Here is a 23,822-nt window from a genome sequence, read left to right on the forward strand (position 1 = left end):
AGTCGAAAACCAGTTTTTCTTTAGGTCAGACTTTAGCCGATTAGGTGATCGAAGATATCGGAAAGAAAAGGAATCAACATTTTAGTACATTTTTAAGAAAATTACGAAACATTTTTATAGTTTCAGCCTAAATTGTGTTTTTTAATCTTTGACTGTAGGAAATTCTCATGGGTATTTTTCACTAAACGATTGACTGTATAGATTAAATAAATTTGACTATACAAGGATAATGAAACTAATTGCAAGTTGCAACCTTGAAATTATTCATTTTGCACTAAATGAACAGTATACTGTTATAGCTAATATATGTGTTACCTTATTGTGGCTACTACTGTGGCATTTAAAGTAGGCCTATAGGCTTTTAAAAAAAAAAGATATTTCAAACGTGTTAGTTCATGTAGTTTAAAACGTTTTGAAATACGTGCCAGTTGCTGTGTATTATACAAGAAATACTATGCACAGAGTCACTTGATTGAACGCACCCAACAAATGCTCTCTAAAGAAGAGCTTGAAATAAAAGCCTTACCCTTTTGAGCGGATATGTTAGGTTTACCTTTGAGTCAGGCATATTAAAAGCCACACCTCCCTCCTTTGGGTCCTTAGCACACGGACTTGTTTACTACACGTCACCAGGAAATACATCCCGGAGAATCAACATGCTAAGACAGGTGATCCATCCTAATGTAGTATTTCGGGATAACTTAATAACTATATTTATTTTTGAGTATGATATACCATTAGTTGACATGTTATACCTTAACATGTATGTATTTTTGGATTGAAACTATAATTTAAACGAAATGAAAACGTTATACATGTATTTTACAAATTAGCATTAGCGTTAACCTACTAATGTTTTCTCATGTTTTCAGGACTCCCAAGACGCTCCGCTTTTTGGTGAAGATGACGGTAACACGTTGGTTAGAAAGTCCAACATAAGGTGCTTCTTTTTTTCGTTATAGCTTAAAATTAACTATCTTGTTTTGATCATTGTTTTTCAAAGAATCAAATCTGTGTTTCAGACATCCGGTGGTCTCCTTCTTTCATCTCTTCTTCCGAACAAGTGCCATCTTGGTTTACTTACTGTGTGACATGTTCAGCAGTCGGTTCATTGCCTGTATGGTCACCATCATCCTCCTGCTGTCATGTGACTTCTGGACCGTCAAGGTGAGCAGGTCAGGTGACATAGGATAATTTATATTCTATGGACTTAATCCAAAAATCTGCTCCTAACGTCTATTCCTTGACCTCTGAGTGAAACGTCACGGGGTTAAGGGATAGTGGATAGGAGAATTCAAAAGGATTTAGGAGAAGAGACAGCGCTACTTTAGAGAATCCGACTGCACTTTCACTATCCGACCTGTTTATGATTCGAATGTGCGTCTGCTGCTGTGGGGAAACTATGGAAACTACAGTTTTCTATACAGCGGACTACAACATGGATGTATAATAGGGCTGCAACAGTTGCAGCCCTATTATACATCCATGTTGTAGTCCGCTGTATAGAAAACTGTAGTTTCCATAGTTTCCCCACAGCAGCAGACGCACATTCGAATCATAAANAACAGGAACTTCTTACTAAATGATTAATTGATGATTCGAGGAAATATTCTTGCGAAATATTTGGAACTGGAAAACAATGGAAACAAAAACATGACTAGGGCTGCAGTCGAATAGTCCATTTAGCTTAGGAACCTTCCTAACGGAGTGAAATGACCCGGAAGTCCCTCAGTGGCAGCCATGATAAGTGCCGTTCGAATTCTCTAGATGATAGGAAAGGAGTTTTCAAACTTCCTTTATAACCTCCTTTAGCTTAGGAACCACTGGACCTCCCTTTACGAAAGGAGAGGAGAAAATGCTGCCCCACAATGCCTTGCAGCCGCAGCATTTGCCGTCACACAACAGTCTGCTGTTCACGGAAACAACTGATTATGACCGAGAAATGATATCATGAAAGTTACGGTGCTTATTAAGCATTTTAAGACGTATTTGGTAACTTGCCACAGTGCTTTGTTTTGAACGTTCATCAGTATTATAATCAAAAAGAGAAATTTGAACNCAGTGGTTCCTAAGCTAAAGGAGGTTATAAAGGAAGTTTGAAAACTCCTTTCCTATCATCTAGAGAATTCGAACGGCACTTATCATGGCTGCCACTGAGGGACTTCCGGGTCATTTCACTCCGTTAGGAAGGTTCCTAAGCTAAATGGACTATTCGACTGCAGCCCTAGTCATGTTTTTGTTTCCTACACAACACCTTGTTGGCGGCACATTTAGGGCTGCAGTCATTGTTTTCAGTTCCAAATATTTCGCAAGAATATTTCCTCGAATCATCAATGAATCATTTAGTAAGAAGTTCCTGTTCCTGTTCTTCAATTCATCATCAAATGAAAAAAAGTATTACATCCCGACAATAAATCAGCTGTGAGGAGCATGTTTGGCTTTTTTCTTAAAAATTATATTAAAACAATTCATTTGATTTTTCAAATTGTTGCATGTACATTTTTTCAACACACAACAGAAGTTACATACTTAGTATTTTTTATTTCGTTTTGTCCCATGTTCAAACTGGGGGTTGTTTTTTGAAAATCTGCGTGTGTTATGTTTATCAAATCAAAGTACCAGGCTTTCATTAACAGATGGATCCCCTTTTTTTCCAGAATGTATCTGGCAGATTGTTGGTGGGCCTGCGGTGGTGGAATCAAGTGGATGAAGATGGAAAGAGCCACTGGGTATTTGAGTCACGGAAGGTAAGCAGATACATTTGCAGGAATATGCACTGGGCTTTTTTTCAACTCAAGAAGAAGAATGATCTTTTCCAAAGAAAGGTTTTTCTTCTGAAAGACAGACACATTTATAAAAAACGAATCCCTTGTGAGCCAAACGGCCTCATCATGTTTCTTTTTTATTAGAACCAAAGTCCCTAGAAAGTAATACATATCTGAGTATGAGGATCTTCACACACGTTGACTGCATTCTTGTATGTGCACCTAAAGTTTCACAGGCAAGCTAAATAAACCTTACAGCATGTTCTAAGTATCAGTGTAACATTTGCTCTCCTTTTAACGGTATAATGTAGCTGCATGACCTGATTGAACACTCAAACAGTGTAACATAGAAGTGAAGACAAATGTCACAATGGGGACATCGGACACGATTTTTGTAAGACTATGACGGTTTTGTATCTTGGAATTCATCACACAAAGTCTTGTTTATCTTTCTCGATAGACACAAAGTCTGAACACAACAAGCGGTGCTGAGTCACGGATCTTCTGGCTCGGACTCATCGTGTGCCCTCTCTTTTGGATCGTTTTCGTTTTCAGCACCATTTTCTCTCTCAAGATTAAATGGCTGGTCAGTTCAGTGTTGTTTTTTAAGTTAATGTGGATTTCAATTGCATCCTATTTATTGTGGCGGTATATCTCATTCCTCTTTGTGCCCCACAGGCTGTAGTAATCATGGGCTTGGTTTTACAAGGGGCCAACCTGTACGGCTATGTCAGATGCAAGGTGGGCGGGAAGTCCAACCTGAGAAACATGGCAAAGAACTATTTCACCGTTGAGATTTTTAAACAGGTATGTGAAGAGTAATCATACTTCCCTTCATAAAGTTTTGCCTTAATGACATGATAACTTTTTACATTTCTTTCACTAAAGGCAATGAAGAAAACCGAGGGACCTTGAAGTTGAACAGAATGAGTGACAACCCGTCTGCAAAATGAAGAACGCATGACTTGAGACTTGATTCTTGTTGGTCTTTTTTGAGGTTATATGGGTTTTTATAATTTCTTTCAAGTTTTTGATAAATCAGATTTTGTATGTGTTGTTTCCTCCAAGTGCATTGATCGATTCAGGAATAATTGCCAAACGTTTTCTAAAGAAATCCAATAGTTGCTTTTGAGAATACATTCATACAGTAGTTTATGCAGAGATCAGAAGTGTTATAACCTTTATTGAGGTAATGTAATTGTGAAATTGAAGCACTAGCATCACTGGCACAATCCTGAATAAGCTTTATTTTATTTTTAGAGAAGTTAAGAAGATTGTGTTTAAATAATTATTCCTGAGAGGATTTGGAACGAAGCAATACTTTAGGTATTTGTTATCTAAAACTGGATTTTGGAGCTAAAAGTTATTTAACTGCTATATGTTGTTTCAAGAAGCTTTATTTTGTTAAGGCTGCTATATTGTGGTGGATGATGGGGAGAAGTTTATAAAGTGTTTGTACAAACCTTTCTGGGAAACTGTTGTACTTTACAATACATACATAAATACATATTATACTAAAAATATCTCTGGATGGAAATGTAATGAACTAATGGCTCACTATTCCTGTCATCAGGCATTCAACAATTCTGTATGTGTAATTCTTAATGAAAGGAATAGAGGTTAAAATGTCAACAGGTCCAAGTAGGAAAACCTCAGCAGATACAAAGTGCAGTGCCCCCTGCAGTGACGGCTTTAACCAGTAGGTGGCAACAAAGTGCCATTTCCTCTATCTTTACTTTGCATTTAACATATTTGTATAGAAAGGCATTATACTACAACCACTTTATTCCAATACAAATTAATGCCACACACAGTGGCGACTGGTCATTAGGGGCACAGCCCCACCTAGTGTCAGCAGAAAGTATTACAAATAATGATTACCAAAAAATGCAATTTTTTTAATATAAAATATATTTTAAGATGATGTTTAATCATCTGATTCGTCTGTACATTGCTGTTTTAGTCTGTCTTCTTCTAATTAGTGTGTGCCTATTGAGCTGTTTAGAGCTATGTGGGACAAGTAATAGAGATTTTTGTCCAGAAGGATAGGCAAATGGGCTTCATCTTCAAGTCAAGGTTAGACCGCAATTTTATTGAAAAAAATATAATATTATTTTCAAAAGATTTTTTTGTCTGATGCTTCAATTAATTTTAAACAGACAGTTCAACTAAAGGATACCCAAAAAATGTAATTTTATCATTTAAATATTGAATTGTTCTCTCTTAGTAAGATCCCATTTTCAATAAAATTGCGGTCTAACCTTGACTTGAAGATGAAGCCCATTTGCCTATCCTTCTGGACAAAAATCTCTATTACTTGTCCCACATAGCTCTAAACNCAAAGGAAGACGGCTGGAGCAGTACAGCCACCACAGCGTTACCTAATGCAACTCCACACTACGTCTTACGGTGAGAGTACAGAGAAGGGGGGGAGAGAGAGAGCGAGCAGCGAAGGGGGGGAGAGAGATGTAATACGGTTTCCTGATAAAGCTGTGGAGAGTATGTGCTGCAGGGAGGTGGATGCACAACGCACCCAGGAACCAACGCTAGCTCCGGTCCTTTTCCCGTGAGGGAAACTGTGGACTCGATGTCCTGACAGGCTGGTATTTGTGCAACCTGCACAAACACAATACTGCACCATGATTACAAATGGTGAAATACAATGTAAAACTACCGAAAAATACCAGCTCACTAAAACACAACTGCTCAACTCAACGTAACTACTAACTATACCCGCAGTCAGAGAGCGGAGATGTTTACCCTTTGTTATGTAATATGACGCGTTTCACGTATGACCTTAAAAAAAAGCAGTTTTTAAGAGCAGAGCTCAAAATTGCTCCTTTCCCTCTGAATTCCTGCCCTTATGTCTCGTAAAACATATCAAATCCTACATTCACTTTTTTAATTGTAATTTTCAAGCAAGTTTAAGCATAAATGTAGAAAAAAAAACCTGCAAGATGCTCTGAAATTTGTGGAAATTTGGTGATGATTAATGGTTTTTGTGTTAATGTAATAGCTGTTAAAACAGGACCGGTCAAATTTGACCGTGAACACCAAAGTAAGGGGGGGGGGGACAAAGACAATAGGAGGGTTAATGGAGCATTCTACGAATTTATTTTTCTACTTTTAACTATCTGAGCACATCCTCCACCCCAGAAAATGTATGTAACACACATTTCAAAAGAATCTTTTGATAAAAAATGACTTGTACTTATAACATATTCAGCTGAATCTGCAAATGATCAACCTATTTTGTTTTAGTCCTAGAAGAAAAAAAAAGTGTTTGTCCACATACATATTCTGAGCATAATTTGAGAAAAAATAATTCTACTTTGATCGACCTACACTTAGAATGTGTCTTGTTTGGGTTTTACTATACCTTTCTGTGAAGTAGTGCAGGGGTCTTTTCCAGTCAACAGCAAAGAACAGCAGGAGATCACACTCTGTGCTACAGTCCTTCAACAGGGACACACTGAGAGAACATGACCTGGGTAGCGCTCACTTATAACGGCCTCCCTCGTCTTCCAGAGCCGTTCCCCCACCTGCTCCCACCCACTTCAGTGGAGCAATGAAGACACACATGCTTTACACTTTTCCGATGTGTCTTGCAGACCTCTGGATCTGCTACAATGATAAATAACCCATAGACCCTGAATGGGGGGGGGGTCCTGATAATCTCCTATTTATGCTTCCTTTATCCTCTGCATGTCTTGTAGCTGTGTGTGGTTTAGGGCAACTGCACTCCCTAAACTCTAATCCTGAGGAAGTGTTTGATGTAGCTGTACGTGTCCAATATAGCATTCTTACTGCCTACTGTAATACAATCTGCTCAACATCTGGTCTGACGCAATGGTCCCTTTAACTGTCAGGGAAGATCAAAACCCGGAGACACACATGCACTTGATGAAACTGAGAATAAGAGAAAAAGAAACCTCTATTTTAAAATATTTGACTGAATAAATATGAAACGGTGTAAATATACAGCCCCGAGATTCTCTCACAACAAAACTGCTGACATATCCCTAATTCAAATAAACTGCTGTATGATTTACTGCATCAGTTCAATCGGTTTGACATTAATCCCTGATGCGTCTAGATAATTTATGTGGCAATGATCGAAATGCTGATGGAGGAAAGATATATATTATTTAGACGGATTAAGCAGACATATGCAACTGTACTCCAAATAAGCATAGAAATATCAATCACCAAAGAACATTTGTATCCATTTTTTATTTTAACCCACACAAGGCAAAGGATAGCTTTTACTTAAAGTGGACCTACCATGCTATATTTGAATAATATAGTGTAGGGCCATACCTATATAAGGCATATTTATACTTTTTATTTTTCAAAATACCAAACAGATCATGCATTTTAGCCATTCCTCATTTCGCTCAATTTAACACTGTCTTTGCATGGGCTGATTCTGTGAGAACAGCACCATCTACAGGCCTGGCATATGCACCACAGCGTCTCCAGTGCTTTCGAACGGCAATGTCCGTGGCTGTCTCCTCCTGATTGGTGGAGTTGGCCCAATATCCGTAGCGCCACTTCTGTGACGTCACAGAAGTGTTCAAAGCTGGATCAGTCTGTATCAGATCCGTTGCAGCCCCTTTTTAAGAGATTTGGGTATGGAGGAAAATAGAGAGGGTTGTGTTTTCTGACACTTGGTGAGTTCCCTGGAACACCGGGGACACATATTTATGTATAAAAGACGTACAAAAGTGCATTTAGCATGATAGGTCACCTTTAACTGATCTGAAATGAATTTTGTCACAAGAACTTCTACTCTGATCCACTCCAGATCAGCTCGTATTTCCATTAAAAAGATGGATAATGCTCTTGCATCCTGTGCTGATGTGTACAGTCAGTATTGATATATTGTGAAAAGAGTCGAGCAAATCATGGCTAGAAAGGAATCTGACTGGGCAATGGTCCCTGCCATCTGCACCAAGTTTAATCCCACAGAGCAAAAATACTTCACTGCCTGCTGTCAATAGGATAAATATCATCCATGTATCTTCAGTGCTGACGATATTACAGAATGAGTTGGATTTCATTCAAAGTGTGGGAACTGAATGCCCTTTGAATCCTTTCATCCCAAACGATTTATAAACAGTGTAACAGGATTTGTGAGATTTGTTAAAGACATCTGATACTCAACTGGTAATCCATTCTCTCCGCAAGTAAGAATAAATTGAGATTTTGTAAAAAATAATTGTCATTTCAGTATATCTACAATATGCTAGTAATTGTTTAGGTTAGATTGCCAATTCTCATTGAAGCAGAGAGAAATGTGTGCAGATTAATCACGCAGTGTAGAATTATCAATCAATCAAAGCTTTTTATATACTGTAGCCCAATTTTACAGATTTTACATTTATCTCAGGGGGGTTTAGAGTTTATACAGAACACGAAAACGACACCCATTAATGTTGAATAGGTTGGGTAGATAATGTTTGACAATAACCATAGTTTTGATTCTATATTTTCATGAAAAACAGTAAAACAGTTCAACTACAGCTGTCAGATACATGTTATGGAAAAACATATTTGCCTAAGATATCGAATGAACTAGAAGCATACAGTACCATAAAATGTAGTAAATGGAAAAAATGTCCACCGGTGTATCTGTAAATCATTGATTACAGGTGATATATGGCTATGGACAATCTTGCACTAATGTACATTTCCAATAGATATTGAAGTGACTGTTATTTTGTATATATTTATTGTTGTGTTTTCTATCTATCTTAATGTGTGTACATGTATAAATGTGTCTGTTGATTATAGGATATACATATTTTATACATATTTGTATACATATTTTTATTGTTATATTCGGGATTGTGGAAAACGGTATTTTGATCTGTCTGTCACGCAAACTGAAAGATTGACATTAAAGTTGACTTTGACTTTGATATGTATCTGCAGACCCACTAACATACACATTATTCTGAAATGTCAAGAAGGCAAAACTCTTTCTAAGCTCCTTGGGTGTAAAGTTTTACAAACTATCCGCTAAGTTATCTGGAAGCTCAGATTGTTTTTCAGTTTTTGCACATTTATATGGAAACAGCAGCACTAACGTCCAGCTTTATTAGCCTTCGAGCCCCATCTGGACTTCGTCACAAGTCAGGCTCCCTCTGCAGCAGTTGACCTCCTTCCAGCTCTGTGCAGCTCAGTCCAGAACAGCCAGAGGAAAGAATGACAGCAGCTGACCTGTGGAGCCAGATAGTGAGATAACCAGGCCTCCCTATTTCTGTTTTTTTACTCACTTCAGATTTTCTCTTGCTGCTTGTTATTGACTCAGAGTAGCATATCATTTCAAAACGACTTTATCTGAGGATGGTTGAACTGTATCTGCACTTATATTCAAAGACTGACGCAAAACAAAAGGTGTACCACAAGGATGTTTACCTTGATGTGTCTTAGTGAGTCACGTGACTGCAGGTATTTAAGGGTAAAGCAGGGGACAAATCTGTGCTGTAGGCAGTTGTTACCTCATTTTACCTGTGAAAAGTATCCTTTTGCTGCTGTTTCTTTTGATTAGTTTTAAAGACTCCCCTCATATATATGTATGTTATGTATCTGCCATGAGACCTTGTGTAGTTGACAGTTGGCCTGATTGCCTTCAGTCACTCTAAGATCACTTGTGCATTGGCTTTTAGTGGTCACAGTGAGTAGCTGTAACATTATATTTGTGGTTAACAGCCTTTTAATTATCAGTATAAATGGTTTCAAAATCAGCATGTGCAAATGATTATTAAAATGATTATCAGAAAATAATCACATTTACATCAGTACTGACAATACCTGTTTTAAATAACCTGAATCACTTTCTCTCATAAAAGAAAGGAGCTGTTTAAAAGCAAAACTGCAGCCATGAGCTGTGCTGAGAAAAGTTGAATCTTACTCGTGATAGCACATTTCTGTTTTGGTATAGCTTTCTGCTGTTTTTCTTTCCTTTTGATTGACTGCAGAACAATCTGGGTTATTTTCACTCTGCTGAGCTATTTAGTGGAACTCTACACATTCATCAATATGCTTTTGTAATGAAGCATTTCAAACAGAAAACCTTTGACCAAATTTGCGCACATGAGAAAAACAAGGAAAATATGAATGGTTAGAAAAATAACTGTAATTAATCAATCTAGATCTGCACTTTAGTGGTATTAATGGTTGCAACGTTGGTTAAAATGTGTAAATGCAAAGACAATAACAAAGATTATTTGCTCGCAGTTCTTGATTCATTCAAGTGTGTGTTTTGTTTGTTTATGCTAATTCAGCTTCTGAATGTATTTGATACATCCAGAAGCTGATAGAAAAATGTAAAAATTACATAACACCTTGCCATTTGTGTGGTTTGTGTGAGTAAACCTCACATCAAAAGTCTCTTGTTCTGGACCCACTCGTGTGTGTGTGAGTCCCTCACACATGCTTTGATAACCGTCTAATCCCCTCACTGTGACTCTCACATGATGAAGAAATCCCACAGCTAGCAGCCGGAGGCTAAACACTGCATGGTCTCACCAGCTCAGCTCACATGCTCCTCTGTTCATACTGTAGTGAATTCTCCCCCAAATGCTCAACTTTAGCTTGTGTCATTCTGACCAGCTAAAAGCACAGGGAGAATCATCTCTAACATGAGGAGATATTTGGGGCTAAAAAGATTTTTTTTGCCTTGGTCGAGGAGGGACACCACGCAGAATGAATCCAGTCCACTTATACCAAAGGTAAGGAGTCACTTACGTTAGTTCCTTTCTGAATATTGAGTACCTTGATATGTAGATAAAGGCTTGAGGCAGCATTATCCTCAAAAAATGATATTATATTATATTTATTTGCCTGTTTGTTCAAAGGCAAGCTCTGCAAAAGAGGACGACGAGGAACAGGACAATGTTACCACTGAAAGTCGCCAAGTTGGACCAGACAATCGACAGGACGACAGCCGTGTATTAGTAAGCAACCAACCCCACTACAGATATTCCTTTACGGACTATTTCCTCAAATATTTCCTGTTCCTATGTAATCTGGTGTTCACAGTTCTGGGTCTGGTGGTTCTTGGCCTGGGGATGTGGGGCCTCATCAGCAAAGAGTCGTTTGCTCAGGAGAAGATCGGCAGTATCGGCACTGACCCAATGCTGATTCTTGTGTCTCTCGGCTTTGTGCTAACCCTGCTCTGCCTGTCAGGCTGTTTGGGCGCCTTGAGAGAGAACTGCTCATTACTGAAGCTGTTCTCTGCCACGGTGCTGGCACTCATCACAGCCCAGGTGCTGGCTGGCATTGTCGCCTACAGTCTACAAGGTCAGGTTGGAAGCTACCTGCGCTCAGGGATGTTAGCTGCCATGGTGCACTACCAGGATGACCTGGATCTGAGGTTCATCGCGGACGAGATTCAGACAAATCTTCAATGCTGTGGGGCAGATAACTACCGTGACTGGGAACTCAACATGTGAGTAGAGGGTGACTAACTTGGGGAAACAAGTTCATCAGGAGAAGCATATGTCATGAACTTTGTTGTCTTGATGTTGGTATGCTTTGAAAATAATTGGATATTTTGACTTTTCCTCAGATATTACAACTGCTCAGCTCCAGGAGTGCTGGCCTGTGGCGTCCCTGCGACATGCTGTGTGGATCCTTTGGAGAATGGCACAGTGTGGAACTCTCAGTGTGGTTTAGGAGCCCAGCTGCTGGATGAGTTCAGTGCTCAGAGTGTGATCTTCCTGGGCGGCTGTCTGGGGGGAATGTCGCGCTGGATTGAGCAGCACGAGGGCCTGATAGGAACAGTTGGAATAGTTGTACTAGGAGTCCAGTTTCTGACTCTGTTTATCTCTACACGACTGTTAGAAAGTATCCATTGGCATAAAATGTACATGTAATATGATAACTGTACGGTGTGCTTTTTTGTGTCCTGCTTTAGAATCTCCACTTTGTTTCTCATTTGTAGTAAATATACTCTATCCCCGAAACCACTGGTTCCGAAATCTGAGTGTCGGGACCCCAACAACGGGTTACAAAGCTTCACAGAGAGGCCTTCTTGATTTCAATAGTTGTCAGACCACTTTAGAGGAACTTCACCCCAAATTCCTCCTGTGGGGATTGTCCACAGTATTGCGTATGTAAGTCGCTTTGGATAAAAGCGTCTAACAAGTAACATGTAATGTAATGTCTCAGGATTTCATTTACTGTTGTTGTGAAAACTAAATTATACAGTTATTTATCAAGTTGATATACATACACTTAAAGATATCACAGGATAAGGGAACGGTAAGACTTGAACACAAGCTGCTATATTTACAGAAGGTTCCCTCTCTGCTAAACAGCCATGTACTGCATTAGAAAAGTACACGTTTAAAACCTGTTTACCCCTGCAATTCTTTTGTGCTAATCCATCTTGCTGCATAAAACCAGAAATGCCAAAGTATTCCAAACTATTGTGGTGAATTCACAGGAACAGCACAACATTCAATTAAACCCAATCATGTCATGCTGACAAAACAGCATTGTTTATTATTAAATGTAGATGGAGGCAAAGAAATAAATAAAAAAAATGTACTTTTTTAAATCCAAGCTTTGTAGTGAGACCCATTCAGCAGAGAACAGTATCTTAAATATGTAGACATCTTTAACACGTTCATTTAGTTTGTGGTTTACATTAAAACAGATAATTTGATGATCTAGATGGGTAAATATAGAAGAAATAAATTCTCAATGAAGAGACTATACCATATTGAGCCAGTTCCTGTAGGTCAAGATGGCTGTATGCTTCCCATGGGCAGATCGTGGTGAAATCTAAGGAAGGACAAATCGCGAGTCAGCAAAATTAAGTGATGTGTGATTTGTGTGTACTTTTAGGTGACGCAGGGGCCAAACAAGGATGCTCATGCTTTCCAGTGCCAAACCTTTAATTCCTGGGATCTCTACTCCAAAGCTGGGAGGGAAAAAATCACAAGTTTAATTGTGGGGAGTTTTACAAAAGAAACACTTTTTAGATAATGCTTGTGAAAATGCACTGTAGGCCTATACTCAATTGCTTACCCTCTGCTCTTTGGGCTAGGCTGCCATTCTTCAATTCAGGATTGTCCACTTTCAAATTCATACTTTTGTTGTTTGAGCTGTAAGGGACAGGCCAAGTGCCATCATAATGATTAAAGGCATGAAAATGTCAAGTTTGATTTTTTACTGTGGCCAAATTGAAATACATTCAAGACAAATATCCCCTTCCACAACTCTGTATTTAGCTGTGCCATTAGAGATACTGATATAAAATGAACATTCCTACTGTGCTCACAAACACACTTATTATCCGTAGGAACACAGACTTTTGTACAGACGATGAAGACGTATGTAATCCCACAACTGTCTCCATGTTACCTTTGGGTTTAACAGCAGCTTCATAATCACATTACTGCAAGGACATGCTGAATTTGCAACTTAATACAATGCTCTGTCGTAAATTCTACCTTTACAAATTATATAATGTTCAGGTTTTTGAGTCGTCAGAAATCCTTTGATATGTTTAATACCGAAGTCATAATTAAAGGGGATTTACATTAAGCTGACATCTTAAAAGGTGTTTCCTAAATGTTGTATGTGGTAATCCTCCACATACATTATACTGAAAACCATGTATAAGCTCAGGAGTGATCATCATGTTCAATTATCATAATTTACAGTTGGTTAATGGTTGTTCTTGATTAATGGAATCTATCAAATATAAAACTATAAAATATAAAATAATATATTATATATATATATATATATATAATATATAAAACGATACGCTATCATAATCCCCAAAACCCAAAGGTGACATCTAGACTAGAGAGCAACTCAGGGCATTTGCTTAAGAACTGTACTAAAGTGAGTCTGAGCTGTTTTCATGTTATGCTAAATTATAGTAGCGGTCTTTGTAGTATTATGTGGACAAAATAGAACAACGACGCCATCTAGTGCTGACAGACTGAATCCAGCTGACATATTAACCAGGATGACTTTTCCCGCAAAGATCGTTTATTTGTTAGTGCTTGCCTCCAAGATAAATATATTTCACTAAGCTGGAATGAGCTGTCTTATCTGTTAAATGTATGTGGAAATGTCCGGTGTCTTTTTGTATTAGATGTCGTAACCTCAACACAGTTTCATAAGTAATTTAACGACATTTAAGAAAACCCATCATACACGCAAAACGTCAGGTATCGGTGTCGGTGAAAAAAAGAAATGGAATGTACTCCTCTGTGAAAAAAACCCCTAAAAAACAACAACAACAACAACAACAACCTCAATAACAGTGAAAGGAACATATCAATTCACGGGAGGGAAGCGGTTTTATATTTTTCGTATTGCAGAGAAGGAAACGACCAAGGAAAAGTGTACGGAGTGCGAACTCTTTTACTTCCTGTCGCCTGAAATCGAGGTTGGTTCGTAGGTTAAAGGTTAACAAACGCTCTTCCACACGTGTTATTGTTTTGTGAAGATACTTCGTAATTCTTTTAAACAAAGTGCATTATCATGGGGAAAAATAAGAAGAACACAACTGACGAGTCAGGAAAGCAAGTGGGAAAGGCCGAAAAACATTCAAGGTAACGTAAAAATGGCTGTTGTGTTACAGAAACAATGCTAGCTAGCTACATTAGCTAGCTGTCTACGAGATTCAACTTGTCAACTTCATTCTCGTATTCATTTGAGGACACGTACCTGCGTTGTGTATGGCTTGCAGATGTTAACTTTTATTCGTTTCTTTTCCTACATGATACCCTGGACTGTAACGTGTTATAACAGTGATAATAAGCTCAAACGAGATGGCAAACCTAAGAAAATCAAACGAGACCACATCGAGCACATCCCCTTTAAGCTCCGGGAGATCATGAAAAACAAGCAGATAATGAAAACGGGGAAATTGAAGGTGAAAAAGCCCAAAGAGAGTGAGTTACAAGCTTCATATTCTGTTATACATACGTTAACATTACTCATATTTATAACTAGTGAACAATGTATTGGTTTTTTTCCATCTTTCTTTTGCACATGTCTGCACAGCCCTCCACTTTTATATATAATACATAGTAGTTTACCATATGTGTTCATATATTCATTTTCCTAAGTAATTTAGCTTTTAAGGTTCTTTTGTATATTTAAATATTAATGTTCTCAATGCTAAATAGTTTCTTTTTATTTTCGTCATATCTTTGACCATTTACAACTTATTTTCTATCTATCTATCTATCTATCTATCTTGCTATCTATCTATCTATCTATCTTGCACCACCAGACACCAAAGGAAATTCCTTGAATGTGTAACTGTACCTGGCAATAAACTTGATTCTGATCTACCCTAAAGGTAAACCAGAGGATCCCAAAAGTGGAGACATACCTGTCCCACATTTCAAGAGGGGGAAGTCAGAGAGTGTGAAAGCCTATATGCGGCGCATGGAGACTGAGACCAAACATGTCCTCTTCCTCACCAAGAACCAAGTCGACAGAAAGCCTGAGCTGGCTGCCAACAAACAAGAGAGGCCCGCAGACGGGGGCAAGTCGGAGAAAAAGAAGGAGTGAGTACACTTTGATTTGTAATAAGTTAAGTAGATTATATATATTGTCTGTGCTGATATTGGACATTAAAGAATGAAGGGTAAAGCCAAGTGAGTTGATTAAACCCTATCCTCCTTGAGGTTATGTCTTCTTTGATTTTGTGTATCTAATATGTCAAGTGCAACACAAATGCACCCCTGGCACAATATACTTATGTATTGTGTTGCAGTTTTATTTACTATACAAGTGTAATATATTTGCATTATCTAAGTTAAAATTCAACGGAAATGAAAATGATAACAGTAAATTGCAATTAAATGGACTCACCCTGCATTTAAAAGTGATTTTAATTCATGAGTGATACATGTCTAATGTATGTGATCTTCTGTGCTGTCTTTGCTCCAGACATGATACGGTCAGATTACAGAGGCTACAGAACAGAAAGTTGGATAAACAAGTGGACAGGATGGAAAAAGAGATGTTCGTTGGTAAGAAGACAAGCATGCACTGACCCAGTATGAGGTGCCTTCAACATCATCAGGATCCACATCTGCAGTTTGACTGGGTTTTTAGTGGCGTGTTTCCTAAAAACCTATTGCTTTAGATTCTGCATGTTAATCAGAAAAGTTTATTGTACCTAAGTTTTTCAGTAATATCTTGCTGAGACAGAAGGATATATTCTCAAGCGTGTCAGTCAGTCACTTTGAAGTCAGACATTTTGAATTTGCTGAATTGTCCTATAGTCATTTTGGGAAAGTCAAGACACCGGCAATATTCCACTCTGCTGGAAAGGAAGCATCCTATTTTGGAACTAATTATTTACTTTTTTAAATCAAACTTAAAGGGAACAGATTTTTGTTTTAAGCGCACTTTAAACGATTACCACTCTTTACAGACTTTACCCAACTCTTTAAGCTTCAAGTTGTCTATTTGTAATCATTGTTTCAATTTTGTAGCCAACAATTCTTCTCACACTAATGTTGTGCCTGGATTTGTTTATAGCCATGACAATTACTAAGGCATGTCAGTGCTGTGTTTTACAACTTATTCAAAAGAAACATCCATTAATGCTGGTTTTATTAGAATTGTCAAAGCAGAACATTGTATATTGATATTAATGAAAGCTTTATTTTGTAGATCATGTTCCCTTTGGGGAAGTTTCTATGTGCCCGCCATCTTTCAGCGCCAAACCCAGGAAAGCTCCTATCAAACCTGAGGTAACCCGCTATGCAGCTATTACATGGGCTTATGCACAATTTACATTTGTATCTGCTTTTTGTAGGGTGTTTTGTTCGCAGAAAACCCCTTTTCTTTCATACTTTCTCTATTTCAGTTACTGGCTAGGCTATGTTATCATTTGCACAATCTTCATTTGTATGTGTTTTAAATATGACATACATTTGTATTTAAAATGATTAATTAAGAAAACATTACTCTTGTACTGCTTTTACTATTTTCTATTTAGCTACTTTACATTCAGCCTACATTTGCATCACACCTGTGGCACAATGCATCACTGCTCTCTTCTCTGGTGGCTAGACTATGCTTTGCTGCTGGGTGCTTTATTTTAAATATAGATATATATATTTTGTTTTTATTCTTCATTCCTGTGTGTATCATTGTTTTGTATGTGTTGTTAAAGGCTCTGTATTTACATGTCATGTCGGGGATCTTTATGGTTGAGTAAGATGTTGACTGTGTTTATTTCTCCTCTACCAACATCATTCCAGAAGGCAGCAAAGCAGCTGCTCCTCAACTCTCTCCTCGGCCACACGGCGGTCACAACGGGCAAGCCCTCCATGGCCCGAAAGCGAATCATGGAGGAGGAGCGGTTGCGAGCAGTGGAGGCCTACCGTCTTCTTAAGAAACAGAGACAGCAGCAGTTTAAGGACAGGGATGCTAATCTGGAAAAACTCAGGAACCCGAAGTGATGTTTCATGTGAAAGATTTTAAAAGACCCTGGCTTCAGTCAGCCGTGAATCTCAGAGACTGAAAATCAGCAGACCGTATGTGTTATGTAACTCTGCAACTGGCAGTGATGGAGCTCACCACAGTGTAGCTACAGTAACTGTCAGGGGAACAAGCACACATTTGAATCTGCTGCCCACAGCAGGAGGTAAGTAGTGATCAACGCTCAACTGCCTCTTTCAGTGTCCTATATTTAACAAAAAAAAGAACCGGATTTTCAGATTGTTAATGTCTGTATCATTTCCTATAAAAAGGACAAGCTGATCAAACCTAAATAAATACATCCAGTAAGGTCACTTTTCTTGATTTCCACCACTGTTAGTAACTGACAGATGTTCAGCTGTCCACCCTGTTTTAGTATTTGCATATGAAGTAAGCCTCTATGACTTCATGTGTAGCGTCGGTGGACCATAACATAGTTTGGATAATGCCCAGGTAAAGATAAACCTTGCTGTGGTCCCACTAGATGTCAGGCTTCCTGCAGAAAGCTGGTGTTGTTTGAATAGAGAGCTGACCCAACATGCATAATGAAAGGTTTTGTAACGCCAAGGGTTGTAAATGTCGATCAATTATTAGAGCCTAGCATAGCCATTTACATTTACGGGATAACCCCCCCCACCCCCCCCCCCCATGAACAGGCCTTTGTCTGAAACAGTGGACTCTGGGACTAGCTGTGCGTATAGTGAGATGTGTGTTTAACAACTTCATCTTTCAAAGCGTCCTAGATCTAAAAGAGCGATAGTGACCTACAGAATAGTATCACCAGATGGCTGTGGTTGTTATTACTGAAGCCCTGTTGTGTGCTCTGTTGGTTCATAGTCGTTGCAGTTTGATCAGCTTTTTATCCTCCGTCTGTGTTTGTCCACAGAGGGTTGTCACAGTGACAAGAAAAGGCATTAAGTGGGGGCAGCTGTTACTGATTGGTGGTGCTGACTCCCTTGAGCTGAGCTCAAACACCATCGGTCATGTGCTCACCTGTGTCCATGTGCACACGACAGCTTTTCATATTATCAAGTGCTTTCCAGTTGCTGCCTGTCAGAGAAAGATGCTGTTGGGTTTTAGCTCAAGTCAATGCTCGGGAATAAGTCGAGAGTTCTGTGTGGGTTTATTTAACGTCCTGTAGGTACAGCTTACCAGTAGCCCCTTTCTATGAGATGAGTTGGAAAAGCTGTAGGACAAGGTTCTAGAGTAAACCAGGTCAGTGTAGTAAAAGGTTGAAAATGCAAAGGAAACACTATCAAATGTCTGAAAGGTGTTTGGATACATTTGGGTAAATGTTTCTTGCAGAGTTCACCATCAGGTGGACATCACTGCATGTTTTCGCAGCGCTTTGCATCTGTTCTATATCTGTGTGTAGGGGTTCGTAGCGGGCAGACGGGAGGCGTTGCATAGTAATATCTGTTTGTGTTCTGTTGTACATCTCTGACCGTCGGATTTCCAGTGTGTGAGCAATTTCCTTCCTGAGCAAGTGTTTCATGGCTGCTGACAGAACAGAATGGTGGGAGTAATTGGGAGAGAGCCTTCTCCGCTGCTGCTAGGCAGCCACAGCTCACTCTGGAGCTCTTAAAGTGTGTGTGTGTGTGTGTGTGTGTGTGTGTGTGTGTGTGTGTGTGTGTGTGTGTGTGTGTGTGTTAGGTCAAAGCAGTTGTCCATGTTAATTTGTCCCTTGACGATTTGTTGATGCTCACAGTGTGTTTATTTGCAGCAGGCAGTCCTACACAAACAATACAAAGAGGCTCCTTTCGCCACTTCTGCTCTCGGAGAGTGTCGTTTTTGTAAAATGCTCCATCAAATGTAATTGAAATGCTCACATGGAATTATTGTCTTTACGGTTTGGTTAGTGTATAATCCCCACAATAACACTACCAGTCCCATAACCTCCAACATCAAAGTGTGATAACCAATCCCTGCACAGAGCCCTGGGTAAAGCTGTTAAAGCTTATCAACAAACACATGCAAATAACTTCTGTACATGGGGATCCTTTTGCCATTTCCTATTACATTATCCAACCTCCTTGTAAATGTTTATTCTTTTATGAAAGGAACAGCTACAAAGTACGTAAGTTACCATAAACAGGTTTAATAAGTTTACATAGAATTATAGTTTTATAAATCCAACTACAAAATCCAACTGCTTTCAGAGGATACGTTACACAACTTAATTTCACAATGAAACAAAGTATGTTTCGCAACAGATTACCACATTCCAGTCAGATTTATGAAACGGGGGAAGCATTAGTTAATAGTGCAAACACAATGGAAACATTATAAACCCTACCTCGGCTATAAACTATCTACACTCAACCCTTGCTTATCATTAACCAACCATCATTAATCTGTCAGTTGTCATCAAAAGATACATTTCACTTTGGGATTTGGACTTCAAAGAAATGTAAAGGAAAGGTAGCCAGAATGTTTTGGTATCTCTTTCAGCTAGAAGGCAAAGTCATTGCTTCTCTGTACAGAAACATGCATGCCACTCTTTCTCTTGATTGTGTTTTGGAGTAAAGATACAAGTGTGCAAAGTTTTGGTTGACAGTGAGAAGTTCTAAGGCACAAGGTACACAAAAAACTGAATGCTCCTGGTACAACCTCCAGACAAAAAAAACAGATCTGAGAGGAGCTGGGTTACATAACTGCAAACTCCATATTGCTACAGGAATGACTTTTATTTTAAGGCTATCCCAGAAGTAAGCATTGCCCTGGTTAATGGTTTTTAGGATTGTTGCAGAAAAGAAGAACTGTGACTAACAAAACCTAATACCTTCACGTTTTGTTTAAAGGTAACCATTGACTTTAAGACGACAGAATTCATTTCCAGGTTTAAGGACTCATTCCAGCAGCACTCTAATGAAGGGGATTTAATCACAGTGTAATTGCTTCAAGCCTTTTACTAAGGAAGAGAAAGTAAGATACATCCGATACAAGGAATCCTGAGGAGAGAACAAAGTGTACATTTCCCAACAGTAACTTCTGAGCGTGTAGGTGCACTGCCATGGATTCACGCTGACGTCATGTGACAGTCCTTAAGATGGCAAGGAATCAGCTGAACATGGCAGAGAGCTTCCACCTCCCCGATTCAGAGAGGGGGCTCTGGCTCGAGGCATCATCGTGCCTTTGTCCATCTATACAAACAGATAGTGGATCATTTCAGTGACACGTGTCAAAGAAAGTCTAGTGGTGTAAATATTGTCGATTGACTCACCTTAGTCAGACCCTTGGCAATCATGGCAATTTCAGTAGGCTGGTACAAACAACTTCGTAGCTGACCATTATAAGCACCATATGGAGACACTGGTTTTGTGGGTACTGGTAAAAAAAAAAGATGGATGAGGATATCAATTAAAACATTAAAACATGTCAAATACTTTTAAAACATTGTTTAAACATTACGGTCTCTGAAGCAACACACATCACTCAAACTGGCCAGCTAATTGAATCAATATTTGCTGTCTCTAAGGATAAATGGGAAGCCTAGCACACATTTTATATTGTAAAACCTTAAATGTACACTGTACTTTAAATATGTGAGCGTGTCATGCTCGAACAGTTTTCCGTATGTTTACTAACCCTATACTCTTCCTATCTAGTTTCTGTTTGGCTCATGCTCTGCCAGCGGTATTGAACCTCATCTGAGTAGTGTTTAGTGTGGTGATGTATAAAAAGTAGTTAATGATTGTATGCCAATGTAAGGCCTCCAAGCTATGCAAATACATGACATTTTAAAGAGTAATGTAACTGTTATGTTGGTGTGCCTCGTAATGTTGGCCAATGACACAACCCTCAATAAGTAGGATTAGACTTTTGTCCTAAAAATGGGGGTATGCTTCCTGAATGGCACTTTTTATTTTATTTGATCCTATAAGTAGTTTTCTATTTGCAGTGGCACACACTAACACAAGTTTCATGCAGGTCAATACAAGAGAGAACGAGGCATGTCACAATACAGATTTGCATGGAAGGCCACAAGTAACCACCCTTTAGCAACACATTTGACAGCTACAGTACACAGCAAAACTATTGCTGCCCTTAGCTGTTCTTGCTAAATAGGAATGACAACATTCATTAATTGCGTCTTTTCCTCTGTTACTAGAGGCAGTAGCAGATTAACACTTTTTACCATTATCTACATTCTACACGGTTGCGCTCTATTATGTGAATTATTTACTTGTGTTTGGTTGTGTAACTGCTGCAAGCTGAAGAAAGGGGGCTGCCCTTATGTGCAAGTTTAAACCATTTAATTAGATTGATGTTTTTTGAAAGATTCTGCCCCCATTCAAATGTATTGGACTAATGGCGTCCGTAATGTGTCATGCTTTACCTGCTGGAGGCTCGTCCATTGTGAAGGCTTTATTCTCCATGTACACATTCTGGTGGGGTGTCTCCGGCTCTTTCAGGATGCTGTCATAAACCAGGCTTCTGGCAGGATAAACATGATCTCCATCGACTGGCAGCTCCTGATCTGGGTCCTCCTGGGTCAGTAGGCAGATTTCTGGGATTGCATAGAGGAAAAGGAACACCCATGCATTTGACACTACAGCTATGGCCAGAGTAGGATCATCCCAGCTGGGATTCCCGACGACCCTGTTCCCATGGATGTACATGACAATCCAAGTTACCCAGATAGCCAAGGTGAAGATCCCGGTGACTAGGATGAAGGCTCCGTCTCGGCGCCACTGCTTGTGCTTGTGTGTCAGTGAGGGCACGGCGATCAGCACCGCAGCTATCACCAGAACCATCACATAGACAAGTGCGCTCACAAAGTCCTTGTTAGCAATGTTACAGGACACATCAGGGGTCATGACACCTCCAGGTCCAGGTGGGCTTCTCAAAACAGTGATGATAAGCCACTCAGTGTTGATGATGACCTCGACCATCCACAGACCCAGGGCTCCCAGGCATAACATCCAGCTCCTGGGACCCCTGTCGCTACGCTTCAACAGGGTGAGCCATAACCCATGCATCACCAGGCAGGCTAGACAGCCTGAAAACAGCACTCCAAAGAGAAACCTCCGTGCAGCACAGTTGATGGAGTACTGACCCACAATAAAGGCAAAAGTGAGTCCAAAGAGTCCCAAAGTGAAGACTAGAATGCCGGCCTGCAGAGCCACCATACCCTTCCTCTTCTTGTCTGTCACAAACGGTATGGTGGCCATGAGGATGACCAAGAGAATGAAAGAAGTCACTATACCAGCAGCAGCAACAGCCTCCACCACGACCCCCCACACTGTGGTCAGGTCACACAGGTTGTAATATATGGAGCTGATACTTGAGCCACATCCTTTTGGAGCACTGGTCGGTTCCATGGCTTTAATGTTCAAAAGGTGCTGCAACAGAATAAATATTAAACATGCAAACATTGATATTTTTGATATGCAAAACAATTATTCATTGCAGTTCAATGGAATTAATAGGCTAGTATTTGCATCCATGATTAGTATTGAAAGACAAACTACTGACTTTCATTCATCCATCAAAACAAATTGTTCCCATTAATATTACTATGTCATGGCGCAGTAAAGGTTCTTGACTATACTGCGCCAGTTGTGTCTTACTTTTATAGCCTACCTAATTGCTGACAACTTAAATTAATTAATTTGAGTCTCTGGAGAATCCTAAAATATACAGAAAATAGTTTTTCATAACATGTTCTTTAGTCTAGCTTTCCAATTTTCAGCAGTATAATTTTAACATTATAGGCGCAATGTATTTCAGAAAACTATGAAAATAGCGTAAAACTGATCGAAGGACAGTGTCAGGTTATAGCCTACCGCTCATTTCAAAATGTAGTGATTTAGTCTTAACGCTTAACACAGGCCTTTAAGTGCACTATACTCCCGTGCATATGATAAATAAAGCATATCAATTGAATTATCACAATAAACTAATGGAAAGTTAACAGTCTGAACAATGTTCACGTTTAAATATTTTGTAAATGGCGCAATAAAAATGCAACAATTATTTTTGATAACATAATCATATTCGGTAACACAATTTAGGAAGTATTGGATGAGGCGGATATTGCTATCCGTCAGGGGCTTCTTACCTGGACTGAAGACAGAGAGCAGTTCCTCTCGAGCTGCAGGTAAGAATAACCAAACCCGAAAAAAAGAGTTTTCCCCCTCGGGTGTTTTAACGGCTCTTGGGAGATGTTACAACCAATTTCGTAGCGTTTAAATGTTCACTTCATGGATCCACGTTTCTTTCAGGTAAGAATCATGGACAGTCCTCCATCTGCCCACTCCTTCTGAATTGTTATTGAACCATGTTATAATGAACTCACCGGCACAGTCAGCGGCATAGTTGTAAGGTAGGTTATTACTGAATACACGCGTAAACTATGACTGTTCGTCCAGCCTCTTTGGTGCTTGCAGCTTTGCATATTCTGTGAGATTAACATCCGGCCTACTTATTTTATTTCAGGCAGTTTACACCCAAACAAAGGGACCACTCATCTCACATTTCCACCTGTATACAGCATGTTCGACATGAACACACTTTGATTTCAATGATTAATAATGTACTATCATTCGTTTGGTAATTAGATTATTTATT

At 39.2% G+C, this 23,822-nt stretch overlaps 4 protein-coding genes and 1 long non-coding RNA gene across 5 annotated transcripts; 3 read left to right on the forward strand and 2 right to left on the reverse strand.

Annotated features, from left to right (window-relative positions):
• Positions 1 to 594: 594 nt before the first annotated feature.
• On the forward strand, positions 595 to 4,645 carry LOC104944227 (Golgi apparatus membrane protein TVP23 homolog B). Its single transcript, XM_010769736.1, has 7 exons — positions 595 to 668; positions 873 to 940; positions 1,023 to 1,167; positions 2,658 to 2,747; positions 3,226 to 3,351; positions 3,444 to 3,572; positions 3,654 to 4,645. Exons 1-7 carry the CDS (start codon positions 657 to 659, stop codon positions 3,678 to 3,680), a joined length of 597 nt encoding a protein of 198 aa, XP_010768038.1. The 5' UTR covers positions 595 to 656; the 3' UTR covers positions 3,681 to 4,645.
• A 5,729-nt stretch (positions 4,646 to 10,374) lies between these two features.
• On the forward strand, positions 10,375 to 12,448 carry tspan10 (tetraspanin 10). Its single transcript, XM_010769740.1, has 3 exons — positions 10,375 to 10,504; positions 10,631 to 11,223; positions 11,344 to 12,448. Exons 1-3 carry the CDS (start codon positions 10,415 to 10,417, stop codon positions 11,648 to 11,650), a joined length of 990 nt encoding a protein of 329 aa, XP_010768042.1. The 5' UTR covers positions 10,375 to 10,414; the 3' UTR covers positions 11,651 to 12,448.
• Positions 12,448 to 14,554, reverse strand: LOC104944231 (uncharacterized). Its single transcript, XR_798204.1, has 4 exons — positions 14,469 to 14,554; positions 12,810 to 12,886; positions 12,674 to 12,702; positions 12,448 to 12,563 (listed from the first exon to the last, which is right to left on the reverse strand). It is a non-coding gene; the product is annotated as an uncharacterized lncRNA (long non-coding RNA).
• Positions 14,157 to 17,379, forward strand: ccdc137 (coiled-coil domain containing 137). Its single transcript, XM_010769739.1, has 6 exons — positions 14,157 to 14,353; positions 14,553 to 14,695; positions 15,109 to 15,319; positions 15,705 to 15,787; positions 16,437 to 16,516; positions 17,030 to 17,379. Exons 1-6 carry the CDS (start codon positions 14,283 to 14,285, stop codon positions 17,228 to 17,230), a joined length of 789 nt encoding a protein of 262 aa, XP_010768041.1. The 5' UTR covers positions 14,157 to 14,282; the 3' UTR covers positions 17,231 to 17,379.
• A 285-nt stretch (positions 17,380 to 17,664) lies between these two features.
• On the reverse strand, positions 17,665 to 23,588 carry LOC104944233 (G-protein coupled receptor family C group 5 member C-like). The gene is made up of 4 exons (XM_010769741.1): positions 23,314 to 23,588; positions 21,589 to 22,594; positions 20,473 to 20,576; positions 17,665 to 20,392 (listed from the first exon to the last, which is right to left on the reverse strand). The coding sequence occupies exons 2-4, from the start codon at positions 22,571 to 22,573 to the stop codon at positions 20,294 to 20,296; spliced, it is 1,188 nt and encodes a 395-aa protein (XP_010768043.1). The 5' UTR covers positions 22,574 to 22,594; positions 23,314 to 23,588; the 3' UTR covers positions 17,665 to 20,293.
• Positions 23,589 to 23,822: the final 234 nt, after the last annotated feature.

This window comes from Notothenia coriiceps, unplaced genomic scaffold, assembly GCF_000735185.1.
Source record: "Notothenia coriiceps isolate Sejong01 unplaced genomic scaffold, NC01 NC01_scaffold00007694, whole genome shotgun sequence".
Lineage (NCBI taxonomy): Eukaryota > Metazoa > Chordata > Actinopteri > Perciformes > Nototheniidae > Notothenia > Notothenia coriiceps.